Source organism: Primulina eburnea, chromosome 18 (assembly GCF_022965805.1).
Source record: "Primulina eburnea isolate SZY01 chromosome 18, ASM2296580v1, whole genome shotgun sequence".
Classification (NCBI taxonomy): Eukaryota; Viridiplantae; Streptophyta; class Magnoliopsida; order Lamiales; family Gesneriaceae; genus Primulina; species Primulina eburnea.
The window spans coordinates 31,871,886-31,897,137 of NC_133118.1; the positions used below are offsets into that span (position 1 = coordinate 31,871,886).

The 25,252-nt window shown below is 34.7% G+C and overlaps 2 protein-coding genes and 1 long non-coding RNA gene across 6 annotated transcripts; 1 reads left to right on the forward strand and 2 right to left on the reverse strand.

Annotated features, from left to right (window-relative positions):
* Positions 1 to 314: 314 nt before the first annotated feature.
* LOC140820227 (uncharacterized) lies at positions 315 to 3,444 on the reverse strand. 3 transcript variants are annotated; one of them, XR_012115377.1, is made up of 5 exons: positions 2,134 to 3,444; positions 1,909 to 2,041; positions 1,581 to 1,818; positions 1,383 to 1,485; positions 315 to 1,133 (listed from the first exon to the last, which is right to left on the reverse strand). It is a non-coding gene; the product is annotated as an uncharacterized lncRNA (long non-coding RNA). The 3 variants fall into 3 exon arrangements; XR_012115375.1 differs by having other exon boundaries at positions 1,383 to 1,818; XR_012115376.1 differs by having other exon boundaries at positions 315 to 828; positions 925 to 1,818.
* Positions 3,445 to 3,991: 547 nt separating this feature from the next.
* Positions 3,992 to 14,724, forward strand: LOC140819956 (uncharacterized). 2 transcript variants are annotated; one of them, XM_073180237.1, is made up of 5 exons: positions 3,992 to 4,439; positions 13,677 to 13,727; positions 13,980 to 14,042; positions 14,126 to 14,194; positions 14,305 to 14,718. In XM_073180237.1, exons 1-5 carry the CDS (start codon positions 4,119 to 4,121, stop codon positions 14,416 to 14,418), a joined length of 618 nt encoding a protein of 205 aa, XP_073036338.1. In that variant the 5' UTR covers positions 3,992 to 4,118; the 3' UTR covers positions 14,419 to 14,718. The 2 variants fall into 2 exon arrangements, with proteins under 2 accessions (XP_073036338.1, XP_073036339.1); XM_073180238.1 differs by lacking the exon at positions 3,992 to 4,439 and adding an exon at positions 13,097 to 13,455 and having other exon boundaries at positions 14,305 to 14,724.
* Positions 14,725 to 16,877: 2,153 nt separating this feature from the next.
* Positions 16,878 to 17,935, reverse strand: LOC140820081 (ethylene-responsive transcription factor ERF084). Its single transcript, XM_073180394.1, has one exon. It carries the CDS (start codon positions 17,915 to 17,917, stop codon positions 17,063 to 17,065), a length of 855 nt encoding a protein of 284 aa, XP_073036495.1. The 5' UTR covers positions 17,918 to 17,935; the 3' UTR covers positions 16,878 to 17,062.
* Between the last annotated feature and the right edge of the window lie 7,317 nt (positions 17,936 to 25,252).

Sequence of the window (25,252 nt, forward strand, 5' to 3'; positions counted from 1 at the left end):
TTATTCTTGGATTGTTTTTGTCTGTGGAACTTTGGTTTCGCAGAGAAAATGGTTTTGTTCTTCGTATTATTTGGTTGCAAGATAGAGACAGAAAGCATTTTTACGTTTTTTTTGTTACAGACAAAAGTTTGGGATTTGGAAGGTTTGATGATTCACATATTGCTTGCTGTCAATTGAAAAGAACTCGGAGACTAGAATATGCCGATTTACATCGACCAATAGCAGAAAAGGCATTCTAGATTATTCAGACATAAATTGGTGTTCCACTTTATGTAGCATGCATACAGATAAATGACTCATATTCTTTGAGAAAACGTAGATTTCAAGTGACCGAACATGTCATAGGCTTAGACCTTTCAAATTCACATGATATGAGAATTCAGGTTGTCCCTGTATGAGAAGTAGCACTGCAATTGGTTGAACTGTTTCTGGTTTCTGAATTACCGTGATCCTTAGGACTCGAGTAAACTTTCCTCGATTCATACCCCTACAGTTGGCAAAATAAGAGCCTTTCGGATAGGCGGCTTGACATTTTCTTTGCCAGCTGCAGGGTACAATGACAAAACAACAAAACTTGTATAGTTCTCATTAATCTGGTTTTCTGGCAAAAGGGTCTATGCAATCTAAGACTGAGAAATATGGAAACAAGCATTTGGTATAGAAATATTAACAGATGAGCAAAAATGGGAGATCATGTATATGAGCAGAATCTGTTGCTCCGAGGGATCCTCTGAGCTCGAGAGGCACAAGGGGATGAAAGAATGCAAAACATCAGTTTAACTCGGCTCTGGTTGTACAAATTACACATAGCACATCTATCGCTGCCACCTGATCAGGAAAATATATACCATCAAATCAGGTAAAAAAAACCTTTTTCGAAATACTTGTTTACAAGAGTGATTAGTATTTTGTTAAGGGACACACATGATACAAATGTTTCAAATCCATTGTGTTTCTGATGGCTCGATCGACAATATTTGGAAGCTTTGATCTATCCATAAGATGAGGCGTAGCCCAGGTAACTATAGATTGGCACTGTGCATCATCCAATCTTTCCACAGGACGTCTTCCCGACAAAAGCTCAAGAAGAACCACGCCAAACGCATAAACATCACTTTTGTCTGTAAGCTTACCTATAAATTGTTCAAGAATTTGTCATCGATAAATTAAGAACAGAATGGCTATTGTTTTTACAAGAAATAATAGTAGAAGGAGACGGTGTGATTCGACTATTTTAAACAGTACAACAATTAACAATCCAAGCATGATGTTTCGATCATGTGCTGGCCATTGTTGCTTCCAAGTTCCCGGAAAAAACAGAGCGGAATGTAATAAGCAATTTTTTGCGCAGACAAGTACAAGGAATAGTCTTTAGTCTTTACCATCTAGCAAGTACACGGGGACTAAATAACCCAAGGTTCCAGAAAACTTATGGTTGTTTGTGTTCGGTTTCCCTCCAGAGATTGCAAGGCCAAAATCAGAGAGCTTGAAACAAAATACTAATTGAATCAGCTAACTCATAAAATTGACGTAGAATCAAGGTTGTGCAAGAAAAGAGAACATTTCTTCTGTAAAATTACCCATTGAACTTGGAATCGAAAAGAATATTCGACGATTTCAGTTCTCTATGGATCACATGTGTGCTACAAACCACCTCATTTAAGTATTCTAATCCTCTGGTTAGTTATGAAAAGTGTTTGATAAGGCTCTGAAACCAATGATAAAAATAAAAATTTCACTAAAAAAAGGGGTAACTTGCAACATCAAGCGCAGCTTTCATTCTTAGATGCCAATTCAAAGTTGATCCACGATTACATTCTGAAGCGAATTCATTTATGTAAGAAATACAAAAATATCATTGGTCGATCTTGCGACATAACCAAAAATCATGAAAACAATGAAAGTTACCATGCATGTGGGATTCCAATGACCCGTTCTCCATCAATTCATAAACCAAGAACCGTGCTTTGCCATGAATACAATATCCTAAAAGAGAAACAAGGTTATGATGTTGTATTTTACTAAGCAATTCGACCTCATTCTGCAATTCTAAACAAAACCAAGCATGATTAACATATGTAAAACTAACATCAACATTTCCTAGCTACAATCAAAATCAGCCAAGCACTTCACCTCAACTTTTCTTTCAGCTTCCTGCCCACCAGCATATATTTTTTTCACAGATGCATGGATGTTCTCATAGAAAAGAGCTTTATACACACGACCGAATCCATCTTCCTCCTATAACATTACCTTCATCAAATTTTTTCTAGCAGATACTAGCGATTGGTACTCAATTGCAGCAATAGGACTACCCTTCTTTCCACCACTCTTTAAAGAAGAAAACTTATCCAAACTAGTACTTAATGACATCCCTTTTTAGCAGCATCTACATATGCAGAGTGGATAAATAACAAGAGCGAAATAAAAATTTATGCAAAATGGGAACATGATATCTTTTTCAAACAGATATAACTGAATTCAAATCACGTTTTGCATTACATTTCTTCAAAATTTTCAGTCTGCAGATCAAGAAACAAGACAGAAGCAGCAAAATTCCTCCCAGAAGTGTTGAAGCAACAACAAGAGCAATAAGCATTTTCTTGTTCAAGTCCTTGCTGTGCACTACGTTAACCTCCCCAACTTCAAAACAGAACAAAGTCAAAAGATACAATCAATTGAAAGTAATATCCCATTATTATTTCCCCAAACGACTTTCTTTTATAGCTAATCAATGGCAAAAGTAAACACAATCGAAGTACATGATTAATCCAATATCTGTGTAAACAATTTCAAGAACAACAAATCGGGACAAGCAATAAAAGACAGAAAACAACAAACTCACTGAAAAAATCGCAGTGCCCACCATTTCAAAAGTCACAACAACTGAACCAAATGCAGCAGACATTCTTGTGTTACCTGGAGGCGGCGCAATCAAATCAGAAGAACTCTTAAAAATGGGTTCTTCCTCCGTAGGAAGAACAAGGTCAGACACAGGGGGGATCTGCCCTCTCATCAAGGGGAGCCGAGAACAAATGGGAGCTAAGAAAACCCAAATGCTTGCAAGGATCAAAGACACAAGCTTCAAACCCATTCCCCCTCCTTCAAAATCTTACTTCTACTAAATCTTTTACCTTATCTGATACTAAAGGCAATCCAAATTTTGAATCTTTTAAGAATGTGATAAACTTTCTCAAGCATGTCTTATTTGCACCTCACTGTTATTTTTTCTGTTTGTTTAATCTTTCGCTTTCCACTAAATCCCAGTTCTTTTATTTCTTTAACGAAAGCCGACATGTGCTCTGCATATTTTAAACAAAATCATCAATTGATCATCCGAAAACTTTTCAAATTTGTCTACAATTTGATAGCCGCGAAATCAATTGATGATCTTGTTAAAAATATACACAACACATGGTACCGTGAACAAAATACAGTCAGGAAAAAAACATTTCCTTTTTAAATTTCATAAAAAGAACAAAGTGGCAGTGTTTCTTCTTCATGTTAAAATAAGCTATCTTTATGGAGCCACGATTCAAGAATCAAGAACAGTGTGGGCCAAAACGAGAAGACGGGAGGTAGGGTTCAGAGGGCATAGTTAAAATTTTCCATATCATTCTTTTTTTTTCAACATTTTTAGTAACTTAATCTTTGATTCATGCACAATTAATATACTGTTAAACCATTATTCGGACAATTTTATGATAGACCTCTTGCTCCCCCCGTTGTCCCGCATGTCGGAATACAATATTATACATTTTTAATATTATACATTTTTATCTGTGAGACGATCAAGTCTATCGATATTTACAATAAAAAAATAATACTCTCACATAAAAAATAATACATTTTTATAGTTTAATCAAATAAAATATCTTTTTCACAAAATATAAGTCGTGATTTTTGTCTATTTTGATATATTTGATCATATTCGTAAATACGTCGAGGCCACACAACATACCATGTCTCGCTTATTTGTTATTACGACTGTAAATATATTAAATATAAATTGATTCTTCTCACTACGTTATTCTTTGCCACCATCGCACAATTCCCATTTCTACTTTTCGCATCTCTCCAATCCAATCACCTTCCCCAACCCCCTACGGATCCCCGAAATGACCTGCGCCGACGAGGAGTGGGTGACGAACGCCATGACAGACGACTCCATGGTGGTGGAGCTCCTGGTACGCCTCCACTACGCATCTCCGCCGCTCCCTCTCCACCCAGCCGTCGTGCCACTGGAATGGAGCGTACGTCAACACATGTCAAAGCCTGTTTATCCCACCAACTTCCCGAAGAAGACATGTCACAGGGACAGCCCCACGACGGCCCTTTCATGGAGCGGAGCCACCTCTATCAGCGGGGGGTCCGGCGGCGGGTGTGAAGAGTCCAGCCGCCCATCTCTCCCTAAGCTATGCAACGCCAGAAGATCTGAGGTTTGTACTCGCAAACACTCCACACTATAAATACTCGTATTCTAATCCCAGCCCTCATATGTTCTTGATCCACCGGCCGTCGGCGAGTCAACGGCGGCGGGTCACATATTCTTCGTTATTCTACGACTTCTATCTTTCATGTTTTCTTCGTCAATCGTCAGTCGTCAGTTTTCATTCGATGAGTCTGCTCATTTATCATAATACCCCCGAAAAAATATGTATTTACCGCCCCGCCCAACCGCCACGCGTAAGGAGCAAGTCAGATTCAGCCATCTTACCCCCTTTCCGTCTCTCTTTTCAAATACGAGGATAGTCTCGTCAATTCACCTCCGACGCGACCAAAAAAAAAAATTGTCCTACAATTAAATTTCATGTTCATGGTCAGCACCATGTTTATATTTAAAAAAAATATTATCCTCGGTCATTAATTAATTTTATGTTCCAATCATATAATAATTTCGAGAAATCCATGTTTTTGGATTAATTATAAATGAGTAGGTCTCTTGTGAGACGGTCTCACGAATCTTTATCTGTGAGACAGATCAACTCTACCGATATTCACAATAAAAAATAATACTCTTAGCATAAAAATTAATATATTTTCATAGATGACTCAAATGAAATATATATCTCATAAAATATGACTCGTGAGACTGTTTCACACAAATTTTTGTCTTATAAAATTAAAAAGTGTTAATAGAAAAAAAAAAATCTTTGAAATCAAAGAATTTACGTGGGATTTATCATATGATCATTATCATAATCTAAGTGTTCAGTATGTCACATGTACTTTTTATGTCACACAATGTTTGCAAAAAATTACATGTGACTCTCCGTATAACCATTAGATTAAGACTTTGTGAGATAATATCGACCCAAACAAATCCTACTAAAAAAAAAAAAACTAATTAAATTAAATAATTTAGAAGTCATCTCCACGACTCCACCTTAAACTTATGGGAATTGTGTGAAATATATCGTTATCTATTGGGGATACGTGTGTTGTGATTGTCGTTTTCTTGCATCCAACAAATGCCATTTGTATATAATATGTGGTGAACACTTGGAGGCACCACAAAAACAAGCACAATTTTTTTGTCCTGAACTATATTTGATTCGTGAAAATACTGAAAATATGTCTTTGGGATTCTCCCAAATTAATAACACAAAAAGTTTGTGGATGCGGTTTTATTGGTTAATCTTGTGAGATTAATCTTTTATTTGGGTTATTCGTGAAAAATACTATTTTTTATACCAAAGTATTAATTATTGACAGACTTGACTCGTCTCACGGATAAATATATGTGAAATTGTCTCTCAATATATCTTTAAAATAAAAAATATATGAAATTGTTGAATAAAGAAGTGAGTTTTTTTTTTCACTTTTTGACTAGGTAAAATGTAATTCTTGGAGAGGACTCAAGTTGTCTGAACTTGGAGTATATTATTTGGATAACTTCTCATATCCTTTATTTTCAAAAGCTTTCTCTAATCCGTATCCATTTTACTATTTTTTTTTTATTTTCAAACACACACACATATAATAAATAATTACATAATTGTTCAATCGAAGGTAATTAATTCGATAAGTTTGAAATAAATTTTAGATTATATTTAATATCATGTATTATATTATTAAATTAGGTTGATAATAAGCGTTTGTAATAAATTATGTTACGTATTTTTTTAGTCGTGACTTTGTTCATTATTTTCATTTGGTATTTATTATAAATAGTAAAATTATAATGAAGTATTGAAAATAATAAAACAAATTCAAATATATTAAAAAGAGAAAAAAATTAACACTAAAATTAATTAAAAAATTCAAAGTAAAAAAATATGAAATGGACCAAAAAAATAACTTTTTGACAATTTTCGAGGATGACATTTTTATAATTTGTCATCCTCTTATTTGGTACTCTAAATATACTATATTGGAGGATCACTCTAGCACTCCCGGTCTCCCGATCTCCGGCTTATGCATGATGAAGTAAAAAGCTCTCCCACGAATTCGAGTTTCTGGGGAGAAGTGGTTTCTATAACTCTCTGTGTGTGTATAAAGTGGTTCGAAGTTATGAAGGACTATTTAATGGTTAGATCTAACTAAATATCTTCTTTCGAACACGTGCAACTTTTATGCAGTTCAAGTTTATTAATATGTGAGTAATTGAGGCTTTTTTTGTTGGATCAATTTATTTATATGGGCTTATATGCGAATAATTATGTGTTGTGGGTTGTCTATTAAGTTAAGCCCAAAATAAAGTGATCAATTAATGTTTCGGGTTATTGGGCTTTAATGTATCTAATGGGTTGTGGGCCTTTAATGTGTAGAGACATAAGTGTAATTTCTGTTTTTATGATGGGCTAAAACGGAAATATCAGAAGATATTATCTATAAATAAGGGTCATGGTCCCCAGATCTCGCGTTGTCACTTTAACTATTCTCTCCCCCATTAAGAAAATAGTTCTGAAGAGAAAACTAAGGGATTCTCTCAAGGAAAGAGCGCGTAGATCTGGAAGATCAAGACACGTTCTAAACAATTCAGAATTATGGCTTCAGGTACGCTTCCGCTTAAGTTTTCAGTCAAATTCTTAATGATTTAGCATGATGGATTCTGCGGTTTATGGGTTTTCCCCAACAAGTGGTATCAGAGCCATTCATGTTTGAATCATTGAGATTTGTTTAAAGTTTTTGGATACTTTTTGGATCCAGATCTGAAAATAAAATTTTGTTTAAAATTTTTTTGATATGGCTTCAGATCTGAAAAATATATTGATATGTTTTCAGATCTGAAAATATTTTGATACGGTTTCAGATCTGAAAAATATTTTGGTTTAGATCTGAAAATTTTTGTTCTATGGCTTCAGATCTGGAAAATATTTTGGTTGAAAATCAAATCTTTTAAAGTTTCAGTTTTGGTAAAAAGATTTGGTTGTAAATTTGAAAGATTTGGTATAAGATTTCGATTTTTCTTCCAGTTTTTCAAAAAAAAAAAAAAGGGAAAATCGAAAAGTCGGATATTTTTTTTTTCAAAAAAAAAAAAAAAAAGGTACGGTTCGGGTCGGGTTGTACGAAACTGGTCGGCCCGACCATATGGTTTCGGGTCGGGTCTTACGGACCCGGGTCGGCCCGACCCATACGGTGTTTGGGTCGGGCCGTACGGACCCGGGTCGGCCCGAGCCGTACGGATTCGGGTCGGTCGGCCCGTACGGAATTTCCGAAAAAAAAAAAAAATTTTTTTTTTTTTTGGTTTCAGGTTTATTCGGTTAAGGTTAAATTTTCATTAGTTCAAATAATGATAAGGTTATATGTATTTTTAAAATTGATTAATTGAAATAAAATGTCGCCAAAGTGACCTCTTTTATGGAAATTAAATTTATTTTGAAATACAAAAAAGATTTTGGGTATATGTGATTTATATGAATATTGATCGGCCCAAAGGAAGGTTAATATTTAATATAATCACATATGCAATTGTGGTGGTAAACATGTGATAGTTGTTCGGTTTTTCATGTGAATAATAAATCGGCCCAAAGGAAGGTTGTTATTTGACATGATAGTTACTATCAGTGTTTGACTGCTGCGCCAGGATATCACTTACAAGTTAATCTTTTGTCCAAAGATGAAACATTAATGGAGTGCTCGATATTCTGTTTATGGGGGTTTACATTATTTGAATTTATTGATTATTTTATTTGGATATTTGGTTGAGCATGTATGTTTTGTTTTTGTTCTCTGTTCAGATTTGACTCCTGCAAATATTCATTCCAACATAAATTCTATTCCTATGTTAAATGGCTCGAATTTTAAATCATGGCAAGAGAATTTGTTGATAGTTCTCGGAGTCATGGATTTAGACCTTGCGATAAGGATTGACTCTCCTCCCGTCATTACTGATAAGAGTACCTCTGATGAAAAGAGGGAGTTTGAAAGGTGGGAAAGATCAAATCGCATGTGTATGATGATCATGAAGAAGGCCATTCCGGAAACATTCAGGGGCACAATGTCTAGCGACATTGCTACAGCTAAGGCTTTCCTTCAAGACCTCGAAAAGAGGTTTGCTAAAAGTGAAAAGTCTGAAATTGGTACACTTTTGGCAAGCCTCATTTCAATGAGGTACAGAGGTAAGGGCAACATTAGGGAGTATATTATGGAAATGTCTCATCTTGCTTCAAGGTTAAAAGCACTGAAGCTTGACCTCTCTGAGGACTTGCTGGTGCATCTGGTTTTGATATCTCTTCCTCCTCAGTTTAACCAGTTCAAGGTGAGCTATAACTGTCAGAAAGAGACTTGGTCTCTGAATGAGCTCATCTCGCACTGTGTCCAGGAAGAGGAAAGGTTGAAGCAAGACAAGACAAAAAGTGCTCATTATGCCTCTACCTCGAAGGATAAAGGAAAGAAAAGGAAGGATAAGGTAGCTGCGGATACACAGCTTCCGAAGAAACAACAGAAGAATCCTAGTGATTCTCAAAGTTCTGGTTGTTTTTTCTGTGGCAGTGATAGGCATATGAAGAAGCAGTGCAGTAATTATCACGCTTGGCGTGCTAAGAAAGGTATGCTTCTGAATATGGTTTGTTCTGAGGTTAATTTAACTTCAGTGCCTAGACACACGTGGTGGATAGATTCTGGTGCAACAACTCACATCAGTGTGTCTATGCAGGGTTGCCTGGATTGCCGAAAACCAAATGATGCTGAAAGATTCATCTATGTTGGTGACGGCAACAAAGTTGAAGTTGAGGCAATAGGAAAATTTAGATTATTGTTAAAGACTGGAATATATTTGGATCTTTATGAAACATTTGTTGTGCCGTCTTTTAGACGGAATTTGATTTCCATTTCTGCACTGGACAAATTTGGTTATTCTTGTTCTTTTGGAAATGGAATATTCAGTTTGTTTCTCGATTCAAAATTGGTTGGTTCTGGTTCTTTATCAGGATACGATAATCTTTATTCTTTGGATGTTATTGCTTCATTTAATGAATCCCTGCAAACAAGTAGAGGCACTAAAAGAAAATTAACCAGTGAGAATTCAGCTGCGTTATGGCACAAAAGATTGGGTCATATATCTGAAAAGAGAATAAGGAGACTTGTGTCAGACGAAATTCTCGAACCTTTAGATTACACAGATTTTAATAATTGCGTTAATTGTATAAAGGGAAAACAAACCAACAAAAGGAGATTTGAAGCCAATAGGTGTTCAGGCGTCTTAGAACTTATACATACTGATATTTGTGGACCATTCCCTTCGGCTTCTTGGAATGGTCAACAGTATTTTATAACGTTCACAGACGATTTTTCAAGATATGGCTTCATTTATCTCATTCATGAAAAGGCACAGTCATTGGATGTGTTCAAAAACTATAAAGCTGAAGTTGAAAATCAACTTGGCTTAAAGATTAAAAGCGTTAGATCTGACCGTGGTGGTGAATACTATGGTAGATATGACGGTTCAGGTGAACAACGTCGAGGACCTTTTGCTAGATTCCTAGAGGAATGCGGTATCGTCCCACAGTACACTATGCCGGGTTCGCCCACTATGAATGGTGTTGCTGAAAGACGAAACAGAACGCTTAAGGACATGGTGAGGAGTATGATCAGTCATTCTACCTTACCAGAATCGCTCTGGGGAGAAGCACTAAAGACCGCAGCATATATCCTTAACAGGGTTCCAACTAAGGCAGCGACCAAAACCCCTTATGAACTTTGGACGGGTAAAAAGCCCAGTCTTAAGCATCTGCACGTTTGGGGATGTCCAGCTGAGGCAAGGCCTTACAAGCCTAATGAAAAGAAACTGGACTCAAGGACGGTTAGTTGTTATTTTATTGGATACTCTGAAAGATCCAGGGGGTACAAGTTTTATGATCCCACGAGTAAGTCGATTTTTGAGTCAGGAAATGCCAGGTTCTTTGAGGATGTTGAGTTTGCGGGGGGAGATAAAGTCAGGGATATTGTCTTTGAAGAGGAATATGTAAATATTCCCACAGGTGTCTTGGACATTGATCAGGATCATATTCCTCACTTTGACCAAGACACAATACATGAAGACAATATTAGAGATCCTCCCATTCCAGATGAACAAACTCAAGCACCTCCAGAACCTATGCCATTAAGGAGATCCACTAGAGAGCGGAGAAATGCAGTTCCGGACGATTACATTGTATTTCTTCAAGAACATGAGGCAGACATTGGATTGATGGAGGATGATCCTATTAACTTCCGTCAAGCCATGGATAGTTCTAACTCTCAAAAGTGGAATGATGCCATGAATGAGGAGATAAAGTCCATGAAGGACAATGACGTATGGGATCTTGTCCCATTGCCTAAAGGTACGAAGTCCATTGGTTGCAAATGGATATTTAAAACCAAGAGGGATTCGAAAGGCAATGTGGAAAGATATAAGGCTCGTTGTCGCTAAAGGCTTTACACAGAAAGAAGGCATTGATTATAAAGAGACTTTCTCTCCGGTTTCTTCGAAAGACTCTTTAAGGATTATAATGGCTTTGGTGGCGCATTTCGATCTTGAGCTTCATCAGATGGATGTAAAGACTGCGTTTCTAAATGGTGACATTGATGAAACGATTTATATGGTGCAGCCAGAAAATTTTGTGTCCAAAGACACAAATAATATGGTTTGCAAATTAAAGAAATCCATCTATGGGCTCAAGCAGGCATCGCGACAATGGTATTTCAAATTTCATCAAGTGATCATCTCGTTTGGCTTTGAGATGAATTTGGTCGATGATTGTGTGTACCATAAGTTCAGTGGGAGTAAACATATTTTTCTGGTTTTATATGTTGATGACATTCTGCTCGCTAGCAACAATATAGAGTTGTTGCATGAAACCAAGAGATTTCTATCAAAGAATTTTGAGATGAAAGATCTTGGTGATGCATCTTTTGTACTGGGTATTCAGATACATCGGGATCGTTCTCGGGGTATTCTTGGATTATCTCAGAAAGGCTATATCGAGAAAGTTCTCAAGCGATACGGGATGCAAGATTGTAAACCAACGGATACCCCTGTGGCTAAGGGAGACAAATTTAGTCTCAAACAATGCCCAAAGAATGATTTTGAGGAAAAAGAAATGCAGAAGGTTCCCTATGCATCTGCAGTTGGGAGTCTGATGTATGCTCAGGTTTGTACACTGTCCAGATATTGCGTACGTGACAGGAATGTTGGGACGATATTTAAGTAATCCAGGAGTGGAACATTGGAAAGCAGTCAAAAGAGTTTTACGGTACCTTCAGAGAACAAAAGATTACATGCTCATATATCGGAGGTTGGATCAGCTTGAGATCATTGGGTATACTGACTCCGATTTTGCTGGATGCCAAGATAGTATGAAATCTACGTCGGGCTACATCTATCTCCTTGCTGGAGGTGCCATTTCCTGGAAGAGTGCTAAACAGTCACTTATAGCCTCTTCCACCATGGCAGCTGAGTTTGTAGCATGTTATGAGGCATCTAATAACGGAATATGGCTGCAAAATTTTGTCACGGGACTGCGCATTGTTGATGGCATTGAAAAGCCACTAAGATTATATTGTGACAATAAATCAGCAGTTATGTATTCCAATAACAACAGGAGCTCGACGAAGTCAAAACATATTGACATCAAGTTTCTGGTTGTTAAAGAAAGAATTCAAAGTGGAAAGTTGTCTATTGAGCATATCGGTACAAACTCCATGGTTGCGGATCCGCTTACTAAGGGACTACCACCCAAACAGTTTCATGAGCACACTGCTAGTATGGGTGTTATGTCAATTGAGGAAATTCAGTTTTAGTGGGAGTTTGTTATTTTAAATGCTTTTTTCAGTTGTAGACATCTTCAGTTACAGTCATGTAAATTTATTTTCTGCAGAAATAAATTTCAAGTTAAGTCACACTCTGATTATGATTTAAAGTTTGATCTCAATAAGGTTAAAGGGAGGACCAGTTGGAAATAGGCATGTTACGGTCACATTGCATGAAATTTCCATGCTACACATCCACTTCATGATCCATGTCATTCAGTTGTGTTGGCATATGTGACCATTGAAGGGTCGAGTTACCTTGAGTGTAGCGAAGACTGCTTTGATCCTATGTTGATGTGATTGATGGACCGGATTGGTTATAGATACATTTCGGAATGACAACAATTTTGAGCTCATAAGGTTATTTTCACAAACATAATTATAAAGTTGCACATATAGCCCAAGTGGGAGATTGTTGGATCAATTTATTTATATGGGCTTATATGCGAATAATTATGTGTTGTGGGTTGTCTATTAAGTTAAGCCCAAAATAAAGTGATCAATTAATGTTTCGGGTTATTGGGCTTTAATGTATCTAATGGGTTGTGGGCCTTTAATGTGTAGAGACATAAGTGTAATTTCTGTTTTTATGATGGGCTAAAACGGAAATATCAGAAGATATTATCTATAAATAAGGGTCATGGTCCCCAGATCTCGCGTTGTCACTTTCACTATTCTCTCCCCCATTAAGAAAATAGTTCTGAAGAGAAAACTAAAGGATTCTCTCAAGGAAAGAGCGCGTAGATCTGGAAGATCAAGACACGTTCTAAACAATTCAGAATTATGGCTTTAGGTACGCTTCCGCTTAAGTTTTCAGTCAAATTCTTAATGATTTAGCATGATGGATTCTGCGGTTTATGGGTTTTCCCCAACATTTTTATGATATGATAATTTAGTGCGATGTTACATGGAGGGATTATGATATCCCATCATGTAAAGTGTGTGATATTTGGTGCAAAATGTGTGAGAAATTGAATGGTTTGGATGCAGTTGAAGTGGATGGGACCATTTCAACTTATTTGTTGAAACTTGACAGCATATTTCTTAATCATATTCTTCAACTAACAAGTAGGTGCCTTGTATATCTTCCTTTCATGTCCTGTTCTGAGTATAGAACAGATAAAACGTCGTCAATCTATGAATCTGTCGTGCCAAACAAAGGGTAGGGAAGTTGATTTTCGAGTGTTCAAAGCTTTAGCCATCACTGCAGATGATCTCAGTGTAAATTTTCTTGGATTTACGTGACAAGCTAAACATTGAGTTGTGTGGTTTAGATACCTCTTCGTCGACCGTCGGTTCCAGGCTCTTGTCATGTTTTTTATCAGTTCGTTGTTGTTTTCTATTGATACTTCAACAAAGTTATAGAATATGTTGGATTTTAATTGTTCGATGCAAGAACATATGTGTTGATGATTAATGTGTTCGGTTTCTGATTTTCGCAGGTTAATATTAGTAGTCAGAAGGCAAGCTCCAAGAGGTCAAGAAAGAAGAAGGTACGATACATCATTCTGTTTCCTTTTACGCATATATATATCGGTCCAAGGTCCAAAGACACGTCCCATGTTTGGCCTCAGTTTGATCATTTCTGCGTATTGTGCGAAATAGTTGACAGCGATTGCTGATTACGCCGAGTCGTCCTACTTTGCAGACTTGTGTTAACCCCCGGGACGTCATAATTTTTGTTAATGAAAGTCGCATTCATCTGTGTAACTGCTGTTCTTCCTTTGCTGCTTGTGCATCTCCAGAACTTTGCTGAACTGAAGGAAGAAGAAAACACGCTAATTAAGGAAAGAAGAGATCTTAAAAGGGTATTCTACTTCTTCATCTAATGCCTTTTTTCCCAGATCATATTTACATTCACGACCTTAAATAAAACCCTTTCGCGTTGCAGGAAGTAGCTGCCTTACGCGTGAATCTGGAGAATCAAAGGTCTGTGAACGAAAGATTGAAGAGAACGAAGGTGAAGTGCCGCAATTTTCTCAACCCATTTTTCTTTTGTTCGTGTTTTGACACCTGAATTTTCCGTAACACAAGACGCCATCTGTAAAAACACTCGTACTAAATTTGCAGCTTGAGTTGCCACCACTTCAAGAAAGAGAGCTAACATCTCTACCTGTTCTTCCCGATCTAAATATCCCGTTCGAAGAAGTTCCGAACTCTCATGTGGTTTGTGGAGCCAGCTAGCCAGGCGATCGAGGCGTTAACTAAATATCACCAAATATAGTAAATGACACTACACTACGTATGCACATGGTTAGATTTAGGGATCGTGACTCATTAGATGCAGCCATACTTGTTCAAGTCTAGCACTTCGAGTGTATTATTTTTATGGGAATATTTTATAACTTTTTTTTTTTTTTGAGATTTTAGATGAATAAATGTTTGTTCTTCATATTAGATACTATTTTTTCATGTTTTTTTTTTCGCGAAGTTTTTTTGGCAAAAACTTGTGTAAGACAATCTCACGGGTCGTATTTTGTAAGACAAATCTATTATTTGGGTCATTCATTAAAAAATATTACTTTTTATGCTAAGAGTATTATTTTTTATTATGAATATCGGTAAGGTTGATCTGTCTTACAAATAAATATTCGTGAAATCGTCTCACAAGAGACTTGTTTTTTTTTTTTTTTTGGTCATATGGTATCTCTTTCATATGTGACTATTTGATGTGATTGATAAAATAAATATGGATTGTTTAACCAACAATAAACTCACGAGTCACACTATATAATAAAAAGTTGCAAGTATATAATATTTATTTTATATTTATCAATTTTTTATTACTATATTAAATGTTATATATTTCATTATCACATCTTACAAATCAGGTAATCAGTTTCAGCTGGACTAGCTCAAGTTTGGCCATCTAACATATAAAAGGTGGGACTTAGTCTATATAATTGTTTGATTGATGAGTTGAATTTGGATTCTAATGTTTGACATGATTAAAATATTAGTCGAGCTCGAGCTTTAATAGAACCAATTCATTTAATGTATGAGCTAAGTAAGATGTGTTTAATATTCGATTGAAAACTTTATTTGTCTAAAACCAACAAGTAACAAATTTAGAGTGTGAATTTCTTAAATATTCTATTTAATGCCAAATTTAAATTTTTTTATGATGAAATCTTGATGTACCAACAATAGAATTACTGAGTATACTGATTTCAATCGGAAGTAGAGGGATGTTCAAGTTTAATTATCGTATCAGAAAAGATAAATATTCAACTTTATATGTACGCATAAAATATACTCCTATGAGTGGAAAAAGGTATTTGCACATAATACTATATAGTAAATTCTCATTTTACAAGAAAAACAGATTAGTGTTTTAATCTTTTTTTTTCCAATTTTAATGTTTTGACGTATCATTGATGTGACATCGATGTAATAATAAAGAGTGAGTCTCATGTGAGACCGTCTCACGGATCATAATCTGTGAGACGGGTCAACCCTACCCATATTCACAATAAAAAGTAATATTCTTAGCATAAAAAGTAATACTTTTTATGAGTGACTCAAATAAAAGATCTGTCTCACAAATAATACCCGTGAGACCGTCTCACATAAGTTTTTGCCAACAATAAAACATCGTTGATACATATAGTACTATAATGAACCTTATCCTTAATGAAAATAAAATTAAAATAGCAAAAAATTAAAAGACACTTAATTATTACATAAATTCGAAAACATAAAAAATCAAAATTACAAAAAAAAAAAGATATGATTGATTTTAAATAATCCAATCCAATGTTTGGTTCAATTTTGAGTACTGATTTTTCACATGTATAAAATCATAATATTTATTCTACTGTCATTATAAAATTATCCCTGTATTTATCTTTTATTTATATTTATTAATTATTATCTAATTCTATCTTCATATTTGTCTCATCAACCCAACTAAATCCATTAAATATTTAATTAAATATATACTTTGATTTAAATGGGAAGACACGATATGTGAGCGGAGCATCATATCGTAACAGCTATTTCTGCAATACTGCAAAGCTTGATTGCATTATGCATGAAACTAATCAATCACTCGTTAATGTATATTATCACTTTCTCTGTACTGTATGTAATCTTCGTATCGTTTCCACTTCAGATGAATGTGGTACACAGTACTACATAATATTATCCCCACCTCCGGCCCCGGGCCCCCGCCAGCAGCCCGCTTTTCGTGGGAGGCTCGAGTCTTTTGCGCGGTTCCCATCTTCTGATATTCCCACAAAATCTTGGATTTGGTTCTGACTCGAAAAGTTGAAAACCACCCTCAGTAACCCCTTATGGCTTTAATCTTTCAAACCGAGTTGAGTATATTTTCATCAGTTTCCGAATATCTGGTGGAGGAATTCTTGATTTTCTTCGCAAAGAAAATTATATCTAGCTAGTCGTAGTGTTCTTGATTCTTGGATTATCCAAGGTAGTTTGATTATTTCCCAATATAACTAGTGAAATCTGATGCATAGATAATTTTATCAAGGTAAAGTCGGTTTCACCATCTGCATAGCATATAAAACGGATCCGATAACATTATATATGGAGATGCGCGAGGCGATATCAAAAGTTGATCCATGGTAGCTTTAATTCATGTAAGACAGAGGAAACTGAAATATAATCGATAACCAGCTTTACTTGTCAATATATTACCCAATTACAGACCACGGCCTCAAAGATTTATCCATGTCAAATGCACCAATACGAGCAAAAAAGGCCGTGAAATCAAACCCTAAACGATCAAAACCCCAGAATATGTCAAAAGAAAAAACATTCATCCAGCAAACAGTGACCTAGAGCAATGATTTACAAGTTTATAATGCTATGCCATCAACGAAGAAGCCCTCGTTGCCTCACTGAAGCCTCCATTGAACTTCAAACCAAGTTCCAAGTTTACAACCCTCCTGCTCTCGGCCGCAGAATTTGAGCTAAAAAGTTGTGCAGCAGAAGTTACAACACAACACTTCCTGCTCACACTTTGCACTTTACCAGATTTTGCATTAGCCCTCAACTTTTTTGCCTCAAAAGACGGTGAATTAGAACAAGAATTAAGAGGGAGAGGTAAAACGGGAGGTATCTGGAAGTTAGTCCGGGCTTTGGAACCCCTCAACCGCCTAGCCGCCGCATCGTAGGCGCGCGCAGCCTCCTCAGCCGTGTCGAAGGTGCCGAGCCAGTGGCGGCAACGCCCTATACGGTCGCGAATCTCCGCCGACCACCTCCCCCACGGCCTCTTCCTCACACCCCTATAATTTTTCTTCACCCCAACTCCATGATCATCCTCTTTCATCATCCCATTATCATGAACAACAGAAATGTTCTGAAGAAACTTCTCTTCGCTGCTGTTGCAAAAACTATACTGATTCACGTCAGCGCTGCGGCTTCCAAAGAGAACATGCTCCCCGACAACAGCTCCAATCCCTTCAAGAACTGTATGGTTCTGATCATCAGGATCCCTTCGATTCTCCTCGTCAGAAACCGAAGAAGAGTAACAAGGTGAAAACCCACCTGAAACACGACTCCTGCTTGAATCATCAGCCACCTTAGGGACTGGAACCGGAGAGAATGATGAGAAACAAGGTTGAAAAACAGGTTCAGAATCGAAGTTATTCCACTGTCGCGGCATTTGAAGTGGGTCAAATATTTCCAGTTCAGGGAAGAAAGTGACGTTTCGCAACATTAAGAAATTGTTGGTGTTCATAACGATGGTTCAGTTCTTGGCATGGGGAGAGAAACAGGCGGAAAATAAATACTCATGAATTCAACTCGCAGTTCCCTAATTTATAGTCAGTGGAAATGATTGATTATGTTTTCATTCGGGCAAATAAATTTGGATTCATTTCCGATCAGGACCTCAATTTTTCTGGGGTTTTCATTTTGATTCATATATAATGGTGGCAAAAATTTGCGTGAGACGATGTCACGGGTCGTATTTTGTGAAACGGATCTCTTATTTAGGTCATCTATGAAAAAATATTATTTTTTATGCTAAGAGTATTATTTTTAATTGTAAATATGGTAGGGTTGATTCGTCTCACAGATAAACATTCGTGAGACCGTCTCACAAAAAACCTACTCTATAATGTTATCTTGATTATTAGTAGTAAAAGAGAGCATACTATTCCATTCATCTCATGGTTTTTCGAGTTAATCTATCCCCCAGAGGATTAGATTACGTTGAAATGTTCTCATATTTAAATAGAAATTGACATCATGTGTAATCAACATTATTTTTCTTGTTCTTTATATGTATTTTGTGAAAATTTTCGAGTATTTTTCTTTTATTTATTAATATTTCAATATTGAAATTTCATTTTGTAGCAAGTAATACTAATATTTCAATATCTTACATAAGAATTTTCAAAAATTTAGATGAATAATGATATGGTTTGGTTTACCAAATTTGAGTGCATATATTCAAATCCAAGTTGTTTGCATTAATTAAATATCATTTCTTGACATATAATTTCCCCACCCCATTAAATTAGTTAGTTGAGGAATAATATATAATTTTTAATTCGAAAATCTAGCCGAAGATATTGGTGTCAATTTGGACAAGACCACATTTACTTACAGACTTTTGTCCTTTGCTTGGCAGACGGGATATACTGTCCTCTCGCCTCTCTTTTTTCCTTAGGATGACGTCATCATCTCCCTTTTCCCAAATCACATTTGCCTCCAAACCCACGTAATCAACGTACAACAACTGTTGTTAATTACTTTTTTAAGGGATAAAATAAAAGAAAAGTCATAAGATTACTTAAATGCAAACATAATTAGATTTCTTACACTTGAATAATGTTTATAAAATATTGTCGGTATTTTGTGTGACGGATTTCTTGTTTTAGTAATATATAAAAAATATTATTTTTTATGCTAGTATTAATTTTTATTGTGAATATCAGTCAGATTGACTCGTCTCACTGATAAAGATTCGTGAGACCGTCACAAGAGACTTACTCTATTTATTTTACATGTCCCAATAAATGCACACCTACAATTGATATTAAATGTATATTACAATTCACATAATTCTTTTACGTATAAATTTTATGAGACGAATATCTGATTCGATTAATAAAAAATATTAGTTTTATTTAAAGATTTTATATTTAATCATAAACATGAATCATATCGATTGATCTCACAAATATTAATCTGAAAATTCGTATCAGAAGAGGTTTATTCACTAGAATTAAGTTTCTATCATTTTCGGTGTCAAAAGTAAACGAATGTTATTACACGATAAAATAAATTTAAGATGGAATCAAGAACAGATCGAATCAACTTCGACCATGGCCAAGTTGACCGAGGTTATCCCCTCTGTCCAACTTTTTCTTTATGGGTATTTAATATTATTCGGTGAAATTACATGTTCCTCTTATAATTTGAAAAAAAAAACTTATTTTTTATTTTGCTGACAATAAATTTATTATCTTATTACATTAATTTATATTTTATAATTTGAAATCGATCGGATATGTCAATAACGTCTAACGTTATATCAATAATTTTCGTTGACACACCACGATTCTTTTGGAAAATATTTAAATTTAAAAACAAATATAAACGAAAAAAATCTAAATCCTACGGAAAATATAATTTTTTTAATACTTTTATAATGTATTACGACAAAAACTTGTGTCAAACGGTCTTACGAGTCTTATTTGTAAGACTGATTTCTTATTTGAGTTATCAATGAAAATTATTACTTTTTATGCTAAGAGTATTATTTTATATTGTGAAAATGGATAGGGTTGACTCGTCTCACTGATTAAGATTCTTGAGACGGTCTCAAATGATATCCATTCATATATTATTATATGAAAATAAAATTAAGGAGGCTTGTGGCCATTAGATTACGTGACTTGTAAGAATGAGTGTTGCTATCAAATGGAAAAGATAGTTTTGACTGATGGCCATGATTACCCCATTTAAACAGTGATGACTTTACGTGCATGGATTTAACCCCCTACAAATCCGCAGGGTAAAATAGGGTTTTCTGAGGATATGACAATATTAGGGTTTGGGATTGAGTAAAATACAGATTTAGCTGCATGGGAAAATGAAGGGATTTTATAAATCACATCAATCAAGTACTTCAAATATATTATATAAATTTTTAGTTTTTTTTACGAAAAACTAATTTTTTGTCTTATTAAAATGATAAAAGAAAATTAAAAATAAATCTGTAATCTATTTTTATTTTAAAACATATATTATTATAGCAAAATAATTGAAGTGATGTTTATGTATATTGAAATCGTGTAGTCATTGCGACTAGGTCTGTAGTTGAGTGATCTCACCTCGTTGGACTAGCAGACTCCCCTCTTTGATTCGATCTCCCTTCACGCGTGTGCTTTAATAAAAAAAATCGTGTAGCTATTGTTAGGATATAATAATATGATACGTATTTTTAAAAAAAATATTTCCAGGTTTTTTTTTTGTTAGAGTAAAATTTGGGACATTTTAACAGTAATGATGATTTGTGGTAATGTAAGCTTTTAGAGGTCTTATAGATGTTGGCCTTTGCTTGTGGTAGTTGGGAACCTCTTAGGATATAAACATAAGAGATGTTTCGTTCCAAAAAATTATTAATTAAGAGGAGTAAATTTTTAAAATTTATAAGATATTTTTATGAATTTAATATATTGATAAGAGATATTTGTGATATTTTCGATCGACTGAAAAGTCGAAGTATGCGGCAGCCTATTCTACATTATTTACGCACACATTCCAGTATTCAGTTGATGTATCATGCACTTTAATCTAGTCTATTATTTTTTTATCGACGCTGATTCAATAATAGCTCATTTTAGATCATCTATTTTGCTACACATGCTCTCAGCGAGAGTACCAATATTATGTTATAAACCTACGAAGATACTATCCTAAAAGATTTGTCTATTGGGTATTTTAACATTCTAGAATTTATAAATAACTTTTTATTATTTAAATATATCGATGTGAGACATTTGTAATATTTTCGAACCCTTCAGGAGCCTGTTCTACAAGCAGCCCACTCTAGATTGTTTTTACTCACCTTCAGTATTCAGTACATGCATCATACATTTTAATTCAGCCTATAATTTTTTGTATCACACTAATATGACGGTATCTATTTTCTAAGTCACTTCTTCTGTTATGTAGACTCTTGACGAGAGCAAAAATATAATATTATAAATTCAAGAAGTGTTTCAATAAAAAAGACTGACATATTGGATAATACAATATTCTTGAGTTTATAAGATATGATTTAATATATCGGTTTGAATATTTGTGACAAAACCCAAACCTTAATTTCTATTAAAAATTAATTAATGAAAAATAAAAATAAAAATTATTATATTAATAAATATTCTTTTGAGAAGTGAATCAAGAGTTGATCAAGTTAAAGATTTCTCGACCACAACTACAAGTTAGCTTTTGTCCAAACAAAAACTACAAGTTTCCCTTTATTGATCTGTGTTATGTGGTCTGTTTGGGAAACATTCCCAATGTGGCAATGTCAAATGAAACCTCCCAACTCTCAATATTTTAAGCAACTTTTGCAAAGGAACAAAAGGGAATGTCGGACCAAATAAAACTCATGCATGTATCGCATCGGGAAGGGTGGCTTTCCATTGTTTTCTTGAAGAAGGGATTTCGATAAACCTTGGAAAAAACAAAGGGAAAAAAAAAAGAGGAGTTTCCCAAGAAAAACAAAGCACTCTTTGGACTGAGAGATAAGGGAAATGGGGTATTGTGACTTTGGGCTTAGAGAAAGAGAGATGAAAAAAGAAATGAAAGTGTAGTATGTTTAGGTGCACAAATAAATAAACAGGAAATTGTCCTTCAGTCTTCAGTCGTCGATTTTTTTGTGTTCAGTCTCTGAGTATTTTTTAGTACCACATTTCCACATAAAGTGTACCACATTTGTATGACATAGTACCACAATTTTGTGGGTAGAAAGTAAACCCAAAAAAATGTTTTGATAGAGGATTTTTCACCAACTTCTTCAATAATAAAATGTCAGGATCTATGCAAATTTGGTAGCTAGTGTGTGCAAATTGAATGTGTCAGTTGACTTATTCATTTAATTAATATGTAAATCTAACATTTTTATATTTTATGGTTGGATCTGTCGAAGATAAGTTTCATGATTTATTTTAATATACTTAATTGACTTTTGTTTAATTATTTTTTTAAAAAAAAAAACAGCAGCAATGTCTATCTACAAGATGTAATCTATGTTTTGAAAAGAAAATAACGTTAGATTCATTTAAGAAAATAATGGTAAGGATTTCAAGAAAAAAATTATTTTATTAAAACATATTGATTTATCATTTTAGTTTGGTATATTTTTATTGTATAAATTTTTAAGTTAATAATATAAATTAGAGTTTCCCTAAGAATGTAAAATAATATTTATACTAATAAAACAAATATTAATTATGTAACAATTTTATAACTATATGATAATCAATAGACAATAATACCCCAATGGTACAACAAAAAATAAATTTCAACACATGGTTCAAATTTTGTTAGGGTGGGAAAAATTACTACTAAATTCAATCCCAACATTTCTTGAGTTTAAAGTTTTTTAAAAAAAAAATGTACCAAGAGCTTTCACCTTTCAATATGATCCAAGAATTGCCTGAAGTTCATCAGGTTATCGGTTGTGATCTCTTGCTGGATTATTGTATCATTTGATTGTGCCAAAATATGAGGAAACATCATCTGAAATAATGTTAGAAATCGAGAAGCAACAAACAGGAGAAGGTGGCCAGAAGAATCTCTGGAAAACTATTTCGAAATTGAAGACTTATATGCCCCGTGAGATTGATTAAAAGTACTACTATTACTAGTTTTTTTTATAATATTTATCGACTGAAAACACATAAAGCAACCCGTCGGAGAATGCTATTTCTGATCGATTGAATTCATTTCCAAAAATAATGTTCGATCCATGTCGTTATATATATATATATATATATATATATATATATATATATATAAGGAAAAAAATATATACTATTACTGTTTGCTGGGTGCTGGCAAGGGAGGGAACCAACAAAAGAACATTAAGGGAAGTGCAAAATCTTTGCCCTGCTTCTGCTGTTTTGAAGATGATGATTTGGTTTCCTATTGTTCTTCAGTCACTTGTCACTCACTGCTCAAGGTTCTTTGCTTTTGCTTATTGTTAGGTTTATTTTGTCCGACAGATATCGAAAATAATAAAAATATCATAATAAGATGTAAAACAAAGAATTTGTGTTTTATCAGAATTAAGTGTTGTTCCAGATGTTACAACATATGAGACAACATGCAGCGGAATATTATATTTTGTAACACAAATTCACTTTAAATAAATAGATGGACAAGATTAAATATGCACAAGTATAAATACTTGTGCGGTGCCTTATGACAAAAATTAATCACTAGAAAACCACAATGTTTATACAAAAACCTATCACTAGTGATTGTATCAAAAATCAATTTCCTCAACAAGTTGAGAAAACAAATGCTTTCTAAAACAAATAACCAGAATAAAAACTTAATCAAGAAAGCTAAAAACGTGATACCAAAAGCGAATCCACGAAAACTGTCTTCAGCCAACTTCTTCACAGATGTTGTCTGCAGATGTTCCAAACATTGACGGCAACACCTGGTGTCTGCACTCTTCAAAACAGCACGTCCCTCGAAGGATTATTTCTCTGACTTTTTCACGGCGTGCACAAGTGCGTGTAAGTGTAGATGATTGAGAGAGGAGAGCACCACGAAAATCTCCCACGAAAAACTCCAAGAACCTCACACGAAAACTTTCCCACAAAAAAAACTCCTCCACTAAAACTCTATGTATTTCTCTTAGTCTCTCTCTCTACAATCTTCTCTCTATTCACCCTCAATCACCTCACGTTGATCACCTCTTGTGTATAGCTTTCATCTCTCTTAGAGTTTATCTTCCATAAAGAAATCTATAAGATATGGTAAACAATAATCCTATTAGAAACAAATCAATAATAACATATCATGTAAATCATTATCATAAATATTATATCTAGAAGATATTTATCACAAAGATAATATCTAGAAAAGTAAAACAAAATATTCCACATAATCTTATCAATATTAAATTTAAGGAAGAAATTATATCTGTAACGAACCGTATTCTACACTACTTAAAATTTGCAGAAGAATTAAAAATTTTCTTAAATAAAAACATTCATACGGTCGTCACTCAACATTCATAAAAATAAATCTCACCATCATCCGTCACCAATAAAATTTTGCTAAAATAAACTGTCTTAAAACGTCTCACGTTCAAATCAAAACATCAGAGTATTTTAAAAATTTGCATCAACATAAACTTGCGGTCCTCGGGTTTAGCCTGCCACTCAGCCCAAGCCTGCCCCTTGGTCATCACCTCCTGTCTCCTCAACATAGTCACCTACATCGATCAAGTCTAGTGAGTCTAAAGACTCAACACGTATAAACTGGAAATAACGAGTAATACGTAATAAAACCACATGCAACTTGAAAATATGACATACATACTTGGAACTTGAACTTGCATAATAAACTTGAACATACGTACATACATACTTCGACGTGCCATAACTTAAACTTTTCATAAACATGCTGCATACTTGAACATACTTTAACATACATAACTTCATCATTTTGCGTAGAGGATGTTTCAAAGCGAGTGACCCGTAACATAAATGAGCCTGATCAGACTATACCACAGTACTGGGCTGACAGGGACGTATCCGCTGCCGCATACATAAGATCCCTGTTCATGATTTAACAGGCCAGTTGATCCACGTTCATAATTTAACGCTTCACAACCACGATCTAACCCGTTCATAATTTCACGGGCGGATTGGTCCCCGTTCATAATTTAACGCTTTCCAATCCTAACATAATTTGGTCACAAGACATTTAGCATACCTCAAAAACTAAAAAAAAATGTTTTCTTGCACGTCAACATACTTACTTGGCGTTGAGGGATTCGTTGGACTTCGACTGG